The sequence below is a fragment of the Callorhinus ursinus genome, unplaced genomic scaffold, assembly GCF_003265705.2.
Source record: "Callorhinus ursinus isolate GAN/ISIS: 27379988/994484 unplaced genomic scaffold, GSC_fseal_2.0 scaffold34, whole genome shotgun sequence".
Classification (NCBI taxonomy): Eukaryota; Metazoa; Chordata; class Mammalia; order Carnivora; family Otariidae; genus Callorhinus; species Callorhinus ursinus.
Genome location: NW_027397096.1, coordinates 12,316,530 through 12,336,631, shown reverse-complemented (window position 1 = coordinate 12,336,631; position 20,102 = coordinate 12,316,530). Strand labels below are relative to the sequence as shown.

The 20,102-nt window shown below is 34.5% G+C and overlaps 1 protein-coding gene across 2 annotated transcripts in view; it reads left to right on the top strand.

The window, feature by feature from the left end:
* MED13 (mediator complex subunit 13) overlaps positions 1–20,102 on the top strand; it is a 101,007-nt gene that overhangs the window by 46,002 nt on the left and 34,903 nt on the right. For both annotated transcript variants that reach the window (XM_073879506.1, XM_025851084.2), the window contains exons 9-15: positions 322–1,005; positions 11,370–11,583; positions 12,938–13,019; positions 14,776–14,897; positions 16,462–16,552; positions 16,682–16,896; positions 19,247–19,443. In XM_073879506.1, coding sequence (XP_073735607.1) covers positions 322–1,005; positions 11,370–11,583; positions 12,938–13,019; positions 14,776–14,897; positions 16,462–16,552; positions 16,682–16,896; positions 19,247–19,443 — 1,605 coding nt within the window. The remainder of the gene's footprint in view (positions 1–321; positions 1,006–11,369; positions 11,584–12,937; positions 13,020–14,775; positions 14,898–16,461; positions 16,553–16,681; positions 16,897–19,246; positions 19,444–20,102) is intronic.

Sequence of the window (20,102 nt, the reverse complement as noted above, 5' to 3'; positions counted from 1 at the left end):
TCTATACTTTTTTTTTAATCTTAAAATAACTAGAATTTTATTTCTATTCAGATACTAAAATACTTAGGTTACATAAGGTAAATGATCTTTGGTTATCTAATCACATACTAGTAAATGAGAAGATGATTGGCTCTTATGAATCTTTCTGCAGTTCTTAGCTTCAGGTTGCTGAACAAAGTATTTTTTCCCTGTAAATTCAAATCATTTACTTTTAGATTTATATGTAAAAGAACAAATACATGATTGTCTAATAGTGTTAACTTGTGTACTTTGATGTAATAGGCATACTATATAAGTTAAACCTTTCTTTTAACTTTTTAGGCACAAAAATCTCAAACCAAGAAATCCTGGACAACAAGGACAGGCACCATCTTTAAGTCAGCAACAACAAGTACTTCCTAAGCACAAGACCAATGAAAAGCAAGAAAAGAGTGAAAAACCACAGAAACGCCCCTTGACTCCTTTTCACCATCGTATATCTGTTAGTGATGATGTTGGCATGGATACAGATTCAGCTAGCCAAAGACTTGTGATTTCCGCTCCAGATAGTCAAGTGAGATTTTCAAACATCCGAACTAATGATGTAGCAAAGACTCCTCAGATGCATGGCACCGAAATGGCAAATTCACCTCAACCACCTCCACTTAGTCCTCACCCATGTGACGTGGTTGATGAAGGAGTGACTAAAACACCTTCAACTCCTCAAAGTCAACATTTTTATCAAATGCCAACACCAGATCCCTTGGTTCCTTCTAAACCAATGGAAGATAGGATAGATGGTTTATCCCAATCTTTCCCAGCTCAATTCCAGGAAGCTGTAGAACCTACAGTGTATGTTGGTACAGCAGTAAACTTGGAAGAAGATGAAGCTAATATAGCCTGGAAGTATTACAAGGTCCCAAAGAAAAAAGATGTAGAGTTTTTACCACCTCAGCTTCCAAGTGATAAATTCAAGGATGATCCAGTTGGACCTTTTGGACAGGAAAGTGTAACATCAGTTACAGAGTATGTATTTTTTTAATAGTCACTATTTATCATTTAAGAGTAGGAATGATGTAAGTTCTTGATACTAGGACTCCAGAATTGGTTTCAGGGTAGGATTTTATTATTATGTTATTATATATAATATATTAATTATTATATTATTATAAATAAAATACATATAAATATAAATATAAATATTAGTTTTGCATAACTTCTTTACTGTGTTTTTTCCTCAGGGAACTTCTTTACTTTGAAATACTAGTCACAAAAAAGTGGAGAAAATAATAGCACTTGTCCATCAACCAACTTAAGGATTTTGCATATAATTAGAACTCCTGTGTACTATTTTTCTTCCATTTTTTTCTTCCTCTGTCCTAAATTTGGTGTTCTATACATGTTTTTAGATGTGTAGCTCTAGTTAATTCATTTTAATTGTTTTATAGTGTTTCTGTTATGAATAATACATAATTTAACTACTTTCTTAAAGATGGACAGTTGGTTATTTTCAGTTACATAGGCTGTAGCAGTGAACTTTTTTGTACACATGTCCTTATGTATTTGTATAAGATTTCTCTAGGGAATATGTTTAAAAATGGAATTGCTGGGCCTTGGGGTATGTCCATATTCTGCATTAAGGGTCATTGCCACGTTGGCTCTCCACCTATACCGGTTTACACCCTCATCAACCAGCAGAGTATGAGAATGGTATTTTCCTCAGTGTTTGGTATTATGAGACTTTTAATTTGGCTAATCTGTATACAGAATGGCATCTTACTGTCTTAATACATGTTTTCCAGATTCCTAGCAAGATTAAGCATCATTTAAAATGTTCATTGGACATTAAGATTTCCTCTTCTGTGAACTGTCTGTATGTCATATTTTTTAGTCTATTTTTCTTTCCCTTCCCCCCCCCCCCCAATTCTTTGCATGTTCTGGCTGTTTATCTTATATTAGTTACATGTGTTACAGGTATCTTCCTCCATTCTATGGATTGCCTTTGTCCACTTTATGTGTGACATACTTTGGGTGGGAAGATTTTTTGGGTCTCCCTTTACTATGTTGTTCTGATTAAATTTATGTTCTGTCCCATAAGTCTTCTGCATTTTTATCTGTAGATTTTTCTAAAAGGTGAAAATCAACAAAACACCATTATATTCATTAAAACTGTCTGTCTTCTTACCAGTGCAAGACCAAGTAGTGTGCAAAGTTATGTTTCTTCTCTATTAGTCTGCTGTCAGCAAAAGTATTTAGGGTCTTCTCTTTAGTTTAGAATTTTAAATTTTCACAAGAATATGTGCAGGTGTAGTGATCTTTTGTTCATTCTTTGTATCGGGCATTTGCGGTGGGCTGATTCAGTTTGAAGTCTTTGTCCTGCTACTGGGAAGTTCTCTTCTTCTTGGATAATATCTGCTTTTTTCCTGCCTTCTGTTTGGAACCTCTGTAATTCATATGTTGAATTTCTGTATTTTCTCTGATTTTCCATCTTTTTTTCCTTTGTATTCTAAGGGGATTCCTCAAATTTCTTTTAACCCTTTCTTGAAGTCTTAATATTTGTTGCTCATGTTTTCTTATTTCTAAACTTTTCTAAAAAATATCATCCCCTTGTTTAATGTTCTATAATTTTTTTCTTCAGAATTACTTTATTTTCATCTTTTTACTGTGCTTTTATCACTTTTTTATAATTATTTCTTCATACAATTTTTTTTTTTCAAGAGAGAGGGAGAGAGAAAGAGTGGGAGGGGGAGAGGAAGAGAGAGAATCTTAAGCAGGTTCCATGCCCAGCACGGAACCCAAGCCCAACGTGGGGCCGGGGGAGGGGGGCAGCGTGGAGCTCAGTCTCACAATCCTGACATCATGACCTGAGCTGAAGTCAAGAATCAGTCGCTTAACTAGCTCAGCCACCTATGTGCCCCTCTTCATACACATTTTAGAATGAAGGAATCCCCTATTCCTTACTCATTCAGTAAATAATTTAGTATTTTTCAATTCTGTGCGGAGATACAGGTGCAAATTTCCTCTGAGTTTTTTTTTTTTTGAGAGTTAGCTCTCCTGTTGTTTATGTAGGTTTCCTATAGCCCCCTCTTGCATATTCTAGTCCATGACCTTTCTCTGCTGTGTTTCATTGATTTTGAGCTTCCCTGAGACTAAGTAAAATGTCTGGCCCACTTGTAGCCTCTCCCATTTTCCTTACTGTTAAAGATTTATTCTCTTTTAATATTCTTTATTATTTTAGTAAACCTGTGTGCCTTATCTAGCTCTTTGAATCTTTAAAGTGTTCTAGTATTTTTTTTAATTGAAATTAATCTGGATTTGAAATTTAGGGACTTTAGGATACCCTTATGATCATGGAAGAAAACTAGATTATTTAATAGTTAGGAGGTCTCTTGAAAGCAAATGATGCCTTGGAAACAAATCCCAAAAGATCTTAATGTTATTTGTGGTGGATGTAATATAAAATTCCTCAACTCTTGTCTGAAACTACTGTTGGTTTTTCTGTTTCTGTACTTCTCTACATATATTCTATACACAGTAGAATGGTCATTATAAGTTAAATGTTACGTTACTCATTTCCTTTTAAAACCCGTGAGTCGTTTCCCTTTACATTTAGAATAAAATCCAAACTTTTTCCTCATCTGTAAGATTCTACCCAGTTCCTGCCTAGCTAGTTCTTCACTCTTATTTACCACTGTCCTATTTGCTTCCTGATTTCATGACATCAGCTTTCTTGCTATTCCTCAGAAAGCCAACCTCATTCCTAATGGCCTTTAGAATTGTATTACAGATGGGGAAACAGCTCACCCCTTATTTAGCCCTGCTGAAAAGTTACCTTCTCAGGAAGTATTTCCTGACCATTTTATCTAAACTATGGCTTTTCTTCACTTCCCAAATCACTACCTATCTTGTACACTGCTTTCATTTTTTCTTTATATATATCATCTGAAATTACATTATGTATTTGTTAATGATCTTTTTCCAATTAAAATGTAAGCTACATGAGGGCAAGGACTCTGTCTTGTTTACTGCTGTGTTCCTCCAGCATACATACACTCACTCACACACACACACACACACACACACACACACACACACACAGACCCCTAGAACAATTTTAGGTCCATAGTAGACATTGAGCAGATGTTTGAATAAATGAAACAACAGTATGGCCCTAGGGTTACTTTATGATTTTAGAACTTGTTTTTTTCTAGATTATAATTTTTTATTTAATGTATATAAAATGTAGCATTAATAATATTTTTAGTTTTATAAACTTAAAGGGTGAGTTTTTATGGGCACATCATATTCATAAGATCCAAGAATCCTAGCCATAACTTTAAATAAGTGTATTAGCTGCTTGTGTGCATGAACATCTGTAAGTGAAGTGGAATGAAGGTCTCTTAGAAGTTAATACTGTTTAATGTTAGAATCCGTTCTGAAATTATTTGACATTCTTCTCACTGAATAAGAATGAGAAGGAAGAAGCATAATGTAGAAAGGTAGCATGCAGAGTAGAATGGTGCTGGGTCATGATTATGTAAATTAAGGAAATAACATGCTTCTATCTGTTCCTGGTCACCATTTTTTCTGCTTCATAAAAAGAACGGAAAAGACTGAATAAAAGGATTTTTTTTTTTAATTCTGTGTCTTATGTGAGTATTGTTTTGGTTTTATTAGCTACTAAAATGTGTATTGTGTCACTTATTTTTAGATGAATCCTTTTTATTATTATAGTAGATTAGACTATGAAAAATATCACAAAAAAAGTCAACCCTCAGCTTAGCTGCTTGAAATATGAACTAAAACATTTATGGAATATAGTTGTTCTGTACTTGATAGGTTACAAGTTTTTTGGTTTTATTTCCTTTTGTAGTTAACTGTTCTATGGCTGTAGTTTCTCAATTGGGGCAGTTTCTTATTCCCCCACTTACCTTCAGGTGACATTAGGCAGTGTTAGAAACAGTTTAGATTGTCACAACATGGGGCATGCTGCTATTTGGAGGGATGCTGCTAAGTACCCTACCATATATATATAGTACAACAAAGCCCAAAATGTTAATAGTGTTGAAGTGCTTTAATATCATGAATCATTTTTAACAGAAATTTGAGCTCTAGAATAAATTACTAAGTTAGATAGGCCAAACCTGTTTACTGATTAGTTTTACGAGGGAGATTCCCCATACTATTTTATTATCCAGTAAAATACCTGGCATTGGCTTTGCATTGTGCTAAAGCAGTTTTGTTTTGTTTTGTTTCCTCTGTTAAAAGGATCTTGTTTGGATAACTTAGTGATTCTGGTCCTGCTATTAATGTTACTTGAGGTAGGATGTCATGAGGATCGTCAGTCAGATGATACCCCTGTCATTAAAATAAATTCTATTAATTAATATTCTCTCAGTGGCATTTAAACAACCTTAAATTTTTTATAGAAGCATTGTATAGCTTTAAAGATATGATCTTTTCTAGTCAGCGTAATCCACTCAGAAGCCTAGATTTTTTTATATAAATAAACTTCTGAATTCTTATTAGACATTGTAAATTTCTAATCTTTTTCCATACTCTTGAGTTTTGAAAGTGTATTTAAATATATGGCAGTTAATTAGGGGACTGTTGTAACTCCTATATTCTTTTCACCCTTTTTGAATTCATATTCCTCAAAGATGTATTTTATCAGTTTGAATAAAACTGAGGTTTCTCTAATATGCTAGATGCTGTAAGGCACTGTCAGAGTATGAAATAAATTTGGTCCTGACCCTAAATGAAATTGTAATCTAATGGAAAATAACATTAAATTCTCTGATAGAAGTATACATAAAATATATTAGGGATGGAGAACCAGAATAAAGAATAATTTAATTCTGTTTATGAAATCCAGAAGCTTTATGTAGTTTGGTATGGATAGATTATCTGGTGTTGCTTACTAGTTTTGGTATGTCATGATAAGAAAGGAGACCTGAAATGTGGGGTAGTGCTATATAACGGAATAGCAAAATACTGTTTATAAGCTTGTGTATTAATGTAGTATTATCCTTGAGATGATAGGGGCACTGTTGGAAGCTTTTTTTGAGGTAGATAAAAATAACAGGGTTTTGGAAAATAAGGATTTTAGAAATATTAACCAAGTAGCATTGTTTAAATGAAGATTGCTTAAATGAAGAGATTTATTATTTAAATGAAGAGATATATATGTATGAAAGGACATCAGTTTGGACATCTTGAATAGCTCAGATATAAGGTAATTGAGGGCCCAAGGAAAATTAGAAAGAGATCATTAGGGATGTATGGATTTTGTGGATACAGAGTAGACTGAAGAACTTTATGGCCAATTGAATATTAAAGTAGGGGAGTAACAGAAGAGTTAGAGACCAACATATTTAATTATGAGGGAAAGAGGAGGAGAAACAGATTTGAATGCTTCTTTTCTACTTTTTTACTTACTTTAGATCTTAAGCTTAATTTTACAATTTTTTTAAAGTGAAAGAAACTTAATCCCTTGTTATCTTGAAGGAGGGGGATTGAGAAATTTGTATGTCTCAGTCATGCCTTAGTGTACAATATGACTTTTAACTATGTGCTTGTAATACATATACGTTGTAAATTTGTGACTTCATTTTAGGAGCCTGCTTAAATATGCAATCAGGCAGTTGTCAAGTGTCTGAAGCTTAGGAGAAAACTTAATATTAACCCAGTTGGAGTAATACAGAGGCAAAGAGAGGCAAGAATGTATCAGAAATTTAAAAAGAAACATTTTTTAAATAAAAATTGGTTTTTACAGGTGTGTGTCTTTTTAGAAAGTGATGAAGGAGAAATTTGGAGGTTTGTTTTATTTATGTTACATGAAAACTCAGTTTCCCTTTTGTATAAATTAAATTTTCCATTGATTGCTGTTAAAGGGTGGCAGTGTGCTTCCATAATAGGTGGATAAACAAAAGAAAGCAATACTCTTGGTTTTTCTAATTAATTTTAGGTGGTGTTGGCTGCCTAACTAGTACAGAGTAATAGGATTCATCATTTCTAGCACCTTCCCTATTCTTAGACTCTGTCAGTGTGCAGCAGTTGATGCCAGATTTTTTAGCAACTACCTTAAAGCAAAATTCCTTTTTTAATTTCTTAGAATTTGTTCAAGGAGAGAGAGAGGTTGGGGTGGCACATAGCATAGCCTACACACAGGATATACACATCTGTGGCTATCCTCTTTTTGCTTCTAGTTATTTTTAGTTTCTCTATTAGTTAATGATAGCATCTATTTTAGAATAGTGGCTTTTAAGACCTTCTAAGTTTTAAAGATAGCAAAGTTTCTGCAAAGAAACATTACAGTTTTTAATATCATTTTTCAAGGGTTTAGCACTTAATTCTGTAGTATTTGTGATTGCTTAAAATAGTCTTCTATTCTGATTCAGAGGGAAACATTTCTAAACCCTGAGAAAGGAGAACTATACTTGAGCATATTTGTATCATTTCTTGTTTGGTAGTAAGGCTACATTCATCAGGATATTTTAACCATACCATTCATCAATAGAGCTAGCTCCTATGTTGTACTAGTGATATACCCAATTTTTATTGTATATGTTAAATGGTTTATAGAATGTGTTATTTGCCCTCTAAAAGTTAGTTTCTAATTATTTTGTTTCATAGAAGTCTATGATGAAATAAACCTTTGATTTACTGTATTCTAAATCTTTTTAAGTAAATCTTATTTGGTATCTTAATACAATAAAGCTGTACTTTCGACAGCAAGCTTGACTCAATTTAAGGATTGATTCTGAAGATTGGAGCTGATATTAGAAAAGGTACCATTAAAGAAAATAGAGGATTTTTTATATTTATTGAATTCATTTATTCCTTAACATGTCTTATCTCCTTTTATAATTGTCAATCCTAAAATATTTTCATATCTTGTCTGGAAAAATTTTTATTGAATAAAGACCTAAAAGCATGTGCTACTAAGCTATGTTAAAATCTCTACAACTATATTTCAGGAGGGGCATCTGGGTGGCTCAGTCAGTTAAGTGTCCCGACTCTTGATTTTGGCTCAGGTCATGATCTCTCGGGTGGTGAGATCAAACCCCTCGTCAGGCTCCATGCTCAATGGGGAGTCTGCTTGAGATTCTCTTCATCTCCCTCTGCCTCTCCCCCTGCTCATGTGCACAGGCGTTCTCTCTCTCTCTCAAATAAATAAATCTTTAAAAAATATATATATATAATTATTTTTAGGATAGAATGTTACTGTGGTCATAGTAAAAGGAAAGGTACAATTAATGAATAATATGAAAGTAATTTCAGTTTGCTTTGGGCTTTGCAAAGCTTCCTGTTCATGGCTGTACCTAATCCTCTTCCAGCTGGTCTGTATATTTAGCTTTACATCTCATTGAAACTCTCTCTGTAGTTAACCATTTGGTCATACGTGAGAGTTTCTTTTAGAAAAGGAGAAGTGTTATTCCTGTTTCACAAAAGTATGTGTATACTGTATAATTGGATAGTGATGAAATAACTGAGTTTTTAATCTGGCATCTTTTAAAAATTGCCATTTTTTCTATTCTACCATTTTTAAATATAGAAGGGTGTGTAATATAAATTTTAAAATTTGTTGTGACTTGATACTCTTGATATTAACTACATTTAAATTCTTTGCATATCCCAATGTTTGTGAGAACCATTCAATAAAATAACAAGTTGTCTTTAGGCACTGCATTTGGTTTACTCATTTTTATTCTTCATAGAGCCCTATGCAGTAGCATTGGTCCTTTTAATGCTACTGCACACTAATTTAACTACCTATGTAAATAGTGTGGCAGTTTTCCTGCTTCTGCCAGAGGACAACTTAATGTGAAAAACAGAGATGTTTTATTTAGCCCTTCACAGAGTAGTAGTGTCTTTCGGGTTGGTGGTGGGGAGGGGTAGTGGGATCTTACACTTTTCCCCTATGAATAGTTATTGGAATACACGTACTTAAAATCTGTCTAGCCCTAACTTTCCTATCTATTACCTTAGCAAACCATTTTTTTCTGCATAATTTGCATAGCAAAGAGAAGATACCCTTCATTTCTTATCTTGTAAGTTTAATTTTTAAGTATTAAATAAAATCTGTGTCAAAGTAGATGGAAAAACTGTTTTCAAAGTATTTATGTTAGAATCTAATAATCAAAAAAACAGTTATTAGGATCTAACATGGTAAGGTATAAAGGTACTCTTAAGAAATAAATGTTCATTTATAGAACAACTATTCTAACAATTGTGGGGTTTTTTAGAGACAGAGCATGAGCAGGGGTGTGGGCAGAGGGAGAGGGAGAAGCAGGCTCCCCAATAAACAGGGAGACCGACGCAGGGTCATGGCCTGAGCTGAAGGCAGACTTAACTGGCTGAGCCACCCAGGTGCCCTATTTTAACAATTAATTTTAAAACATATCCCTGTTGACTAGATAGCACCATGTTCTCATGTAAGAAGGTTTTTATAGACTTTGAATTTTAGTTTTGGGGATAAATCTAGGGCATATTGGAAATAAAAATGGCATTTATGATATTTGATAGCAGGTTTAGAAAATACCAGTTATCCTTTTGATGGCCTCTGTTTCAACCTTAGTTTATAGAGTATAGAGTGCTTCTAGTGCTGGGCATTGGTGAATAGATTTAAAGATCTATCCCTCTCATTCAAAGATTTTATGAGCTAGCAAATGCCTTCATCATTCCCAAATCTTAACGTCTCTTAGGATTTTTTGTCCTAAATTGTAGGACAGATAAGTGGTAACAGTATCACTTTCTGATGAATAAAGGTGGCTTATTTTCAAAGTACAAGATACTGTATTTTAGGATTATTAGTGCAACCACAACATCTCTATCCTATGTGACTTTTAGATTTGACATATTCATTTAGGAAATATTTATAGTAACTTTTACGTGCCAGGTGCTGTTCTAGGCATTTGGGATAATTCAGTGAACAAAGACAAGATCCCCACCATTTAGGGGCTTACATTCTATGAGAGTGACAGTCAACAATGAACTTAAGCAAGTTATATAAGAATATTTAAAGATAAGTGCTGTGAATGGAAAAATAGAGTGGGACAAGGGGGTTCAGTGTTGAGACAGTTGGGCATTTTGCAGTTTTAAATAAGGACTCATACATAAGGTGACATTTAAACAAAAACTTTCAGAAGTGAGGGAGATGGCCATCTTATTTCAAGAAAGAATACTCCAAACAAAGGGAACAGCCAGCAGTATATCGGGCCTATTTGAGGAACATCAAGAAAGTTCTTGGAAGCAGAGTGAGAGAGGAAGGAGTAGAATAACAGAAGATGAAGTTGGAGAGGAAAAGAGAAGAAAGATATGGAAAGCTTTGGTAGGATATTACAAGGACTTTAGTTTTTATTCAGAATTACATAGTCCTTGCAGGATTTTGATCATGGTCTGACTAGAAGCCTAGCTGCTGCTTTCTGGCAGCATGGGAAACTCAGCTTTACAAACCACAGAGAACATGAATTTGAGAGTCAAAAAGTGTCTGTATTATACAAACCAAAATCAAATCATTCAGTATTCCCACTCACCAAGCAACCTGGTCTTCAGAGATAGAAAAGTCCTGATGCTTTCCAGGATTCTGGTGGTGCAGATCAGCTTGTTGTATCTTCTTTCTCTTAACCTTAAATTTCAGCTTTCTCTGGTCTGTCAGTTTCTACTAGTTTGTCTTTCCAACTTCACTGTTGTTATTCTGTTGTCCTTTGTCATTTTATTGGTTGTTTTAGGAGAATACAAAAGTATGTTTATTAGTCACCATGTGAAACCATAAGGCTGATAATATAAAAATAGATTTTTCCAAAGTGATCAAAAAGAGCCTCTAAGGTACTTGCACTGAAACTTGCCATTATAAAACCTCTTGTCAGAATTAATAATAGTTATAATGTTATTTTTGTGAAACACAGATGAGGTCTTTAAAATTTTATAACTTTATCCACTAATGCAGTAGGTAAAGGATAATCACTTTCATTGTATAAATGTATAAATTGTATAAAACTTGTCTTGTCTCACCGTATAGTTAGTCCACATTCTGAGAGTTCCTGTCCTGGAGCAGTCCAGTCCCTTTCAGTGAATGGATTTGGACAAGTTAATGCATTTGAGGATTTGGGAACAGAGTGGATTACCAAAAGACAGTGTATTTTGGTGGAAAGAACATATAAAGAGGAGGCTTAGATTTTAGCTGCATTTCTCTATTGCTAAATTTGAAGGTTTAATCATATAATCTTTCTATGCTTAGGTTTCTTCATTTATAAAATGAAGGATTACAGGTTAGATCATCTCTAAATAATCCTGAAAACTTTATGATTCTTAAGTCATATTGGAATTTTTTCTGCTTTTATGGAAAATAAATATAATTAATTTTCTAATTTTGTTTTTTTATGCAGGTTAATGGTGCAATGTAAGAAACCTTTAAAAGTTTCTGATGAATTAGTACAGCAATATCAAATTAAAAATCAGTATCTTTCAGCAGTAGCATCTGATGCAGAGCAAGAATCTAAAATTGATCCATACGCATTTGTTGAAGGAGATGAGGAATTCCTTTTTCCTGATAAGAAAGAGAGACAAAATAATGAGAGAGAAGCTGTAAAAAAACATAAGGTGAGTAAAAGAAATCAAAGTACACCGAAGGGTGACTGATGATTTGTAACACTGCATATAGGTACCACACTTCTCATTGTTTTCTTTTAAAATAGAACAGATTAAAAAAAAAAAATAGAACAGATTTATCATTGTAACTTAGGAAAACTTTTTTTTTTTTTTTAAGAGATAGAGCAAGAAGGACCAGGGTGGGGGGAGGGCAGAGGGAGAGGGAGAATCTTTTTTTTTTTTTTTTTTAAGATTTTATTTATTTATCAGAGCAGGAACAGGGAGGGAGGGGCAGAGGGAGAGGAAGAAGCAGACTCCCTGCTGAGCAGGGAAACCTGATGGGGGGCTTGATCCCAGGACCCTGAGATAATGACCTGAGCTGAAGGCAGACGCTTAACCAGCTGAGCCACACAGGCGCCTGGAAAGAGAATCTTAAGCAGGCTCCACACCCAGCACAGAGCCCAACATGGGGCTCAAGCTCATGACCCTGATATCATGACCCGAGTCAAAATCAAGAGTTGGGACGCTTAACTGACTGAGCCACCCATGTGCCCCAGGAAAACATTTTTTTTTTTTAGTAGGTGAATCAGGCACATTATACAAAATTTAAGAGCTGTGTGGACTTTATAGCCGGTCTCTTGTAATGAAAAGATTTTTTATTGTTTACATTTAGTTAGATAAACTATTTTGATACTGAGTTAAAATATGTTACAGGTGAATTCCCAGTTTTCAAAAATACAATAAAATACACAATGCTTAGTTTACAAAATATATGATATTTTTAAATGTGAGTTAAGAACTTATAGTGTCCCTTGAAGTAATATATTTAGCGTAGGATATAGAAGTATTTATTAAAATTTTAAAAATCAATTAGAGGATCTATTAAGCACAAGATAACTCTGTTAGATAAGAATTTTGCCTTAAATACAATATATGGAAATTAAAACCTATAAAATTGTGAAAAGAACCCAGTAATAAGTTTAATACAGAGAATTCATTTCACAAAATTTTTAGCCTTACTACGTGCCTGGTACTTGAGATTTTGTCCTTTTGTAAATATGAAAACAGTAGTAGCTGGGAAGGCTATAGGTACTGTAGAAAGAACATGGACTTTGGAAATTGACAGATTTATGTTGGAATCCCAGCTCCACTATTTATTTATCAGATATATTTCCTGGGTTATCTTTAACACTATTTTTTGTCTGTAAGTTGAACATAGTACTTACTTATTACATAGGTTAGTTGTGGGAATTAGTATGTCTGTAGAACACCTGGCAAGATGCTTGATACGTAGTTAACTCAATAGTTGGAAGATTTTGTTATTTTAAATTATATATTTCAATCTAATATGTAATACTGTTTGCAGGTAGAAGATGGGCCATCTAGTGTAACAGTGTTATCACATGAGGAAGATGCTATGTCATTATTTAGTCCCTCTATCAAGCAAGGTAAAACTTCTATTTCCTAATAAAAATACTGCATTGAAGGATTATTACTACAAGCTAATTTGATATTACTGGACTTACATTGTTCCTTTTTTGCATAATTCATATGTTTCATAGAGAGGTACCTATCTTAAAATGATAGATTTATTGTTTATTTTGCACTGGGAGAAGCAGTTGAGGTGATAGAAATTCTGTTTTCAACTGTTGGAACTATACTTTCTCACAAATAAAAATAGTTCTCATCTTTAAAATGAGATTTAAAAAGATCATCATTTAAGGTCCCTCTCAGATCTGAAAACTTATAAATTAGGCTTGACTATAATTTTGTTGTCCTTTTCTCTCTCACTCAAATTAGAAGAACGGTTGCTGAAATTATTAATTTAACAAATATTTGTCAAGTAGGTATTATATATAGGCACAGTTTTTGCCACTGAGGCCAAGGCTCCACTTTGAAAGTAAAGTATCTGACTAGTGCTTGTTGTGCTTGGAATAGACAGACACAACACGTTATTTCTTTAACAAAATCTATTTAACTTTTGATGAAGGCAAAGGAAGTTGTCCTTCTGTAGGTGTTTTTTTAGGGACAAAGTTTTGTTTTAGTATTTGGGATAGAGAGGGTCAGGCTCTGTGCAACCAAAAACAAGAATAAGGAAGAAATGGTCTTTAATGTAGCAAAATCAGTTGATAATTCTGAGTAGCTTGGTAAGTTAACAGTTTGGGTTCTTTGGGCTGTTTACCTACCCTAGGATGTAGAGAATGTATAATCGCTATTTTGTGCTTTCTCAAAATACGGACCACGTACCACATTCTGGAGCATCTTTTGATGTGGAGCTTGGAGATCTTGTTTTTTAATAAGTACCCTAGGTGATTTTTTTTACACCAGATTTCAGAATTAGTGCTCCAGTGAATTTTTAGAACGGACATGCAGAGGCACTTGGAAAGTGGCTTTTATCTTTCTGAAAATGAGGACTATTTCAAGTCATTTGATAATCCAAGGATGCTTTGGAAGGTTATATACCAAACTGCAAATTAGTTTTTTTTGTGGGGGAATGTAAGAGGAGTTTAACTTCCATTGGTGTTTTTATTTTTTTCTTGAGTAATCGTGTATTTTTTCCACTATAATTGGTGGGGGGCGGGGGGGGGAAGAAAAAGGAAAGTAAAATTCTAGAACTAAAATGAATCTTAACCAAAAGGTAGTATTTATTGAGTACTTAAGTGCCTAGCACTGGACAAAGTGCTTTAGCTACGTCCTTTCATGTTTAATTCTTGCCATTACTAAGGTACAGAGAGGTTAAGTAACTTGCTCAGGGTCGTTCTATTAGTGTTAGAGTTGGGAATTCAAATTACTAATAGTCCGTCTGACTCAAGAGCCAGAGCACCTAGTCATCATACGATGCTTGTTCTACATTTCAGGAAGACAGAAAAATAAAAGTGTGTGTGTGTGTGTGTGTGTGTGTGTGTGTGTACGTACTATTGTCCTAAGAATGTATGTCTTTTTATTTGATATATAAAATTGGAGTACTTAGCCATGTTATGGATTACATAGCCTTTGGTGATCTTCCTGGAGAAATTACTACTGTTTATTGGCAACTTTATTTCTATGAAAAAATTTTTAGATTTTAAGCATATCACAGTTTCTTATTGCAAAATACTCATAAGTTTAAAGTTAGGTATCTAGTTTAAATAACTAGAATAATACTTGGTCAGTAGTAGAATCTTTTATTTTGTTTTTCTGATTGACTCTGATTGACATATATAGATGCTCCACGCCCTACTAGTCATGCCCGTCCTCCATCAACCAGTTTGATTTATGACTCAGACCTGGCTGTCTCTTACACTGACCTTGATAATCTCTTCAATTCTGATGAAGATGAACTAACAGTGAGTATTTTATTAATGGTTAAAGTTATTTCTTTTCCTTGGTTTTATATAGACTTACTTTTCAGAAGTGATATGTGACTTGAATAGTATGTTTGAGCCCTGAAAAATAGGAAATATTTTGGAATAAAATTTTATTAATTGGTTTCTTTTTTTAAAACTTATATTTGAGCAGTCTTGGCATAGTGTCACCTATAAGCTGTGGGGGTTTTTTTCTTTATTTTTTTATATTTGAAGGACATGTGTGATTAAGCTTAATTTCTACCATATGGTCTTTTTCTGCAGTCTTTAGGAAGCAGAATTATTTTCCTGTTCTTTGATCTCTCATTTGAGAAATGACCCTGGAATTGACTCACATACATAAAATAATAAATAATTGACATTAAAATTGTATGCCTTGTCAGTTTATTAAGGAATACTACTTCTTTTGAATATGTTTGGCATTCTAGCCATTCTTGTAAAACAACTATACACTATAATAATGAAAGATGCAGAAAGAGAAATATTTAACTTTGAACATCCATTTGCAGAGAAAGGTGATTATAAAAGAAAATTTAAAATGAGATTTACTAGAATGTCAAGTCTCTAGCAAAATTAATTGAGTGCTGCATTATCATAAAAGGGAATTCCATTTTCATCTGCATAAAGGTAGCTTGGAAACTTCTTTAGTACATTTGGTCATTCTTGTTCTGTATTACACTTTTAATCCTCTCTCTTGTATATATGATACACACATACACACTGCATATATATATTTATGTACATATGTATATACACATATGCACATTTGGTGTCTTCATTTAAGTGACATAAGGCAGATATAACTGTACATAAACTTACATTCTATATCCCGAATACTTTGGTACTTTTATGCTTTCTCTCCGTTACCATTCATGTATCAGCTGTGGCTCTTGTGAGGTAAAAAGGTTGTAATTAGAACTCAGTCTACATATTTATGACAAAGTGGCTAACAGGAGGCTTTAAATTAGGCTAAAAACTAATTTTTAGTTAGGTATCCTGTTACCAAATGAGATCTTTCTGAAGTTTGTGCTTTGTTTTACATGTTGTAGCATTTTTGTAAGGGTAAGGAGATTATTAAACAAGGTAAAAGTGTAAATTAGGTTTCAGAGTGGTGATTGAATATATAGGAAATTTAAGGGGACAAATGCTATATTTTACTAAGAAGCAGTTTTGATATTACAAATCCTTCTTATTGCAGGTTTCCTTTTTTTTTTTTTTTTAATTTTAATAGGCTTTAAGTGGTAGGTTATTTTTGCTTCTGTGTGTTCTGAAAGTATTGGTCCTGTGTCTTGGAGGAACTTTTCCCTCTGTTAATTTGTAGGATTATCAAATAAACAGAGAAATTAATCTGGGTTCATTGATTGCCTAAAAAGTGTTTTACATCTTTATACATTTTTCTAATAACCAATATTTATCTCTGGCACAACCAGAATAATATATTTGATGAATGGGTGTGACCTTCAAGTTACATCTTAATGATTACCATCTTGGATCACATTGGACTTAAAATTTCAGATAAATAATGTGTTTTTGTTTTTGTTAATAGCCTGGATCTAAAAAGTCTGCAAATGGAACAGATGATAAATCCAGCAGTAAGGAATCAAAGACAGGAAATATGGACCCACTATCTTGCATAAGTAAGCTTCCCAAATCTCCAGATAAATCTGCAGATTTTTAATCTGAGTAAAATTCTCCACTCCTTTCTTTTAAACACAGATTAACTTCTTTTTAGTCTTATGTTAAAATGTGTGTTTTATTAAATATAGGCACTGCAGATCTTCATAAAATGTATCCTACACCACCATCATTGGAACAACATATTATGGGATTTTCCCCAATGAATATGAGCAATAAAGAATATGGTAGTATGGATATAACACCTGGAGGAACTGTTCTAGAAGGAAATAGTTCTAGTATAGGAACACAGTTCAAAATTGAGGTTGATGAAGGATTCTGTAGCCCAAAACCTTCCGAAATTAAAGTAAGTATTTTATTTTTCTAGAAAAATAATTCACTTTATATATATATATATATATTTTTTTTTTTTTTTTTAATTTAAGGGTGGGGAGGCTGGGGAGGGGCAGAGGGAGAGAGAATCGTAAGTAGGCTCCACGCCCAGTGTGGAGCCTGCTGTGGGGCTCTATCTCACAACCTGAGATCGTGACTTGAGCCCAAATCAAGAGTCAGACACCCAGCCAACCGAGCCACCCAGGCACCCCTCCAATATTTTCCTACAGATTCAGTTTGTTGCTGTATTTTTTTAAAGATTTTATTTATTTATTTGACAGAGAGACAGCGAGAGAAGGAACACAAGCAGGGGGAGTGGGAGAGCAGAAGCAGGCTTCCCGCTGAGCAGGGAGCCCGATGGGGGGCTTGATCCCAGCACTCTGGGATCATGACCTGAGCCGAAGGCAGCCGCTTAACTGACTGAGCCACCCAGGCACCCCCAGTTTGTTGCTGTATTAAAAAAAATCTACTCATGGTGATTCTTATTTTGTAGTTAACAGATTTGAAGACTAAAGAGTGGTGACACTATTAAGAATGCATTTAAGAACACTTGGGCTGCTTCCATAATTTTGGCTATTGTAAATAATGCTGCTATAAACATAAGGTTGCACGAATCCCTTTGAATTAGTGTTTTTGTAATTTTTAATTTTTTTGTTTTTGTAATTTTTTATTTTTTTAAAGATTTTATTTATTTAATTGACAGAGAGAGAGACAGAGGGAACACAAGCGGGGGGAGTGGGAGAGGGAGAAGCAGGCTTCCCGCTGAGCAGGGAGCCCGATGCGGGGCTCGATCCCAGGACCCTGGGATCATGACCTGAGCCAAAGGCAGTCGCCTAACCAACTGAGCCACCCAGGCGCCCTGTTTTTGTAATTTTTTAAAAAAAGATTTTATTTATTTATGTGACAGCATAAGCAGGGGGAGCGGCAGGGAGAGGGAGAAGCAGACTCCCCCCGCTGAGCAGGGAGCCGGACTCGGGGCTCGATCCCAGGACCCTGGATCATGACTTGAGCTGAAGGCAGCCACTTAACAGACTGAGCCACTCAGGCGCCCCATGTAACTTTTGAGTAAATACCCAGCAGTGTGATTATTGGACTGTAGGGTAGTTCTGTTTTAAACTTTTTTAGTAACCTTCACTGTTTTCCACAGTGACTGCACCAGCTTGCATTCCTACCAGGGGTGCAAGAGGGTTCCTTTTTATCCAACACCAGTTGTTTCGTGTGTGTGTGTGTGTGTTTTAACATTTTATTTATTTATTTGACAGAGAGAGAGCACAAGGAGGGGGAGCAGCAGGCAGAGGGAGAGGGAAAAGCCGGCTCCCCACTGAGCAGGGAACCCAACATGGGGCTAGGTCCCAGGACCCTGGGATCATGACCTCAGCCAAAGGCAGCTGATTAACCAACTGAGCCACCCAGGCGCCCCTCTTGTGTTTTTGATTTTAACCATTCTTACAAGTGTGAGATGATCTTATTATAGTTTGTTTTATTTGTTTAGTTTTTTTTTTACTTTAAGTAAACTCCATGCCATACATGGAGCTCAAACTCACCATCCTGAGATCAAGAGTTGCATGCTCTACCAACTGAGCCAGGCAGGAGCCCTTCTCATTGTAGTTTTGACTTGCATAACCCTGATGAGTGATGTTGAGCAGATGATAAAGATGTGTATGCATATGCACACACACACATCCACACCCACATAGGAATATTATTCAGCCATAAAAAAGAAGGAAATCTTGTCATTTTCAGTGACTTGGGTGGAGCTAGAGAGTATAATGCTAAGCAAAATAAGTCAGACAGAAAAAGACAAATACCATATGCTTTCACATATATGTTGAATTTAAGAAACAAAGCAGGAAAATGAGCAAAGGAAAAAAAAAAAGACAAACCAAGAATCACTTTTGACTATAAAGAATAAACTGATGGTTGCCAGAGGGGAAGTTGGTAGGGGGATGGATGAAATAGGTGATGTGGATTAAGGAGTGCACTTGTGATGAGCACTGGGTGATGTACGGAATTGTTGAGTCACTATAGTATACAACTGAAACTAATATAGCACTGTATGTTAATTAATTGAAATTAAAATAGAGTGAATTCATTTAAGAATAAAATTATATTGGTACCTGGCTGGCTTAGTCAGTAGAGATTGTGACTCTTGGTCTCAGGGTCATGAGTTGAAGCCCTACTTTTGGCATGGAGCCTACTTTAAAAAAAAAAAAGAATATTTACATTTTATTATTTTGTTTAAAGGCGGGGGGAAAGGCTAGAGTGAGTTTGGCTTTTTTCCCCTGGAAGATAAGATGCTGAAAGTCATGGTCTTTGTATTATAGGATTTTTCTTATGTCTATAAGCCTGAAAATTGTCAAGTTCTGGTGGGATGTTCCATGTTTGCACCTCTAAAAAGTCTACCAAGCCAATGTCTGCCTCCTATCAAATTGCCAGAAGAGTGTATTTACCGTCAGAGTTGGACTGTTGGAAAATTGGAATTGCTTCCTTCAGGGCCTGCAGTGCCATTCATCAAAGAGGGGTATGATTTAGATTTATGTTATTGGTATAGTGTAGGTGTGCTTACATAGCTTTAATTTTTTTTCATAGAAGTACCTGTTTTGCTAGTACTTAGAAAAAAGATAGTTTTTTTTTAATTCTAAAAATTGTTTTTTGATCAATAAATTATAATGGTATTAGTTGCATGTAGATAAACTGTTGGAAAACTTAAGACCATTATGCTTTGGTTATTTGTCTTCATTTGTGGGTGGAGCTTTTCTTCAGAAGCACCTTTATTTTGCTCTGAAATTCTAAATCCCATTTGTGTCTTTGCCGTATCACATACTTCTCATATTTTAATATCTCTGAAATTGGGATGTCTTATAATTGGTAGGATCTTAAAATTGTCATTGTCCCTTATTGCATGTAAACATCTCTAAAATCAGGATTTTTTTTTTTAACAGTGACATCTTAGGATCAATGAAATACGGTTATTTGTAGTACAAGAAATATGGATAGTAAATGTGGATGTCTAGGTGGGGATAAGTGTAAACAGATTTTATTTACAATTTTGGAACTAGTCAGTTGGTCCACAGTCTACAATAGTCACCTAGAGTGGATATAATAACCAGATAACATATTTTAATTATACTTGTAATTTTTGCACTAATTGTGCTTTCCTTTTCAGTGTTACTGAAAAAT